General features: G+C 42.6%; 1 protein-coding gene across 1 annotated transcript in view; it reads right to left on the bottom strand.

Annotated features, from left to right (window-relative positions):
• The window catches only part of LOC119587799 (conserved oligomeric Golgi complex subunit 6-like), a gene marked incomplete at its 5' end in the record, with an annotated part of 13,578 nt that overhangs the window by 5,795 nt on the left and 7,168 nt on the right, over nt 1–615 (bottom strand). The window contains 1 exon segment of the mRNA XM_037936497.1: nt 329–469. Coding sequence (XP_037792425.1) covers nt 329–469 — 141 coding nt within the window.

The raw sequence follows: 615 nt of genomic DNA, 5'->3' as shown, positions 1-615 counted from the left end.
CAGTGTGCATGCGTCAGCACTCTCATATGCATTACTCATGCATTAGTAGCATTGTCCACACTTGATCCCACCCCATAAAACATGTCCAGCTCAGGGGGGTTTAATTAATATTGAATCTATAGCCTGCCACAGAAGGGTTAATGGTGGCTGCCTATTTTATTCCATCCATCAACGTAATTCCCTCAAAGGGCCATTTCCTCATATCACAGGACGAGCTGTTTTTAAGCCATAAGAGGGACATACCGTACAAGAGCTGAGCTCAAATAAAACAACCTCTCTCACCCATTGCAATCAGAAATAAAGAACTCTAACGTCCAGTTTCTCTAACCTGCTTGAAGTCCTGCTGGGCATCATCTGCCACTGTGGCAGCTGTGACCACTTCCGTAAGCAAGCCCAGGGTGCGAGCAACGCCTGGTGTTGGAGCCAAGGTCTCTCCAGGTGGCTCAATCCTTTCACTTAAATGAGTGACCTGCACAAAAAATGGTATCATAAATAATAAACAGGAAAAGGATAGGCATTTAAAAAAAATCCTTGATCCTAGGGTGAACTATATCATTAGCTTCATCATAAGAAATGGTAACACTAGAAATTATTTTGAAATAAAGGCACTATTTC

The sequence above is a fragment of the Penaeus monodon genome, chromosome 23 (genome assembly GCF_015228065.2).
Source record: "Penaeus monodon isolate SGIC_2016 chromosome 23, NSTDA_Pmon_1, whole genome shotgun sequence".
Classification (NCBI taxonomy): Eukaryota; Metazoa; Arthropoda; class Malacostraca; order Decapoda; family Penaeidae; genus Penaeus; species Penaeus monodon.
The sequence above is the reverse complement of the archived record's forward strand: the minus strand, read 5'-3'. Positions and strand labels throughout refer to the sequence as shown.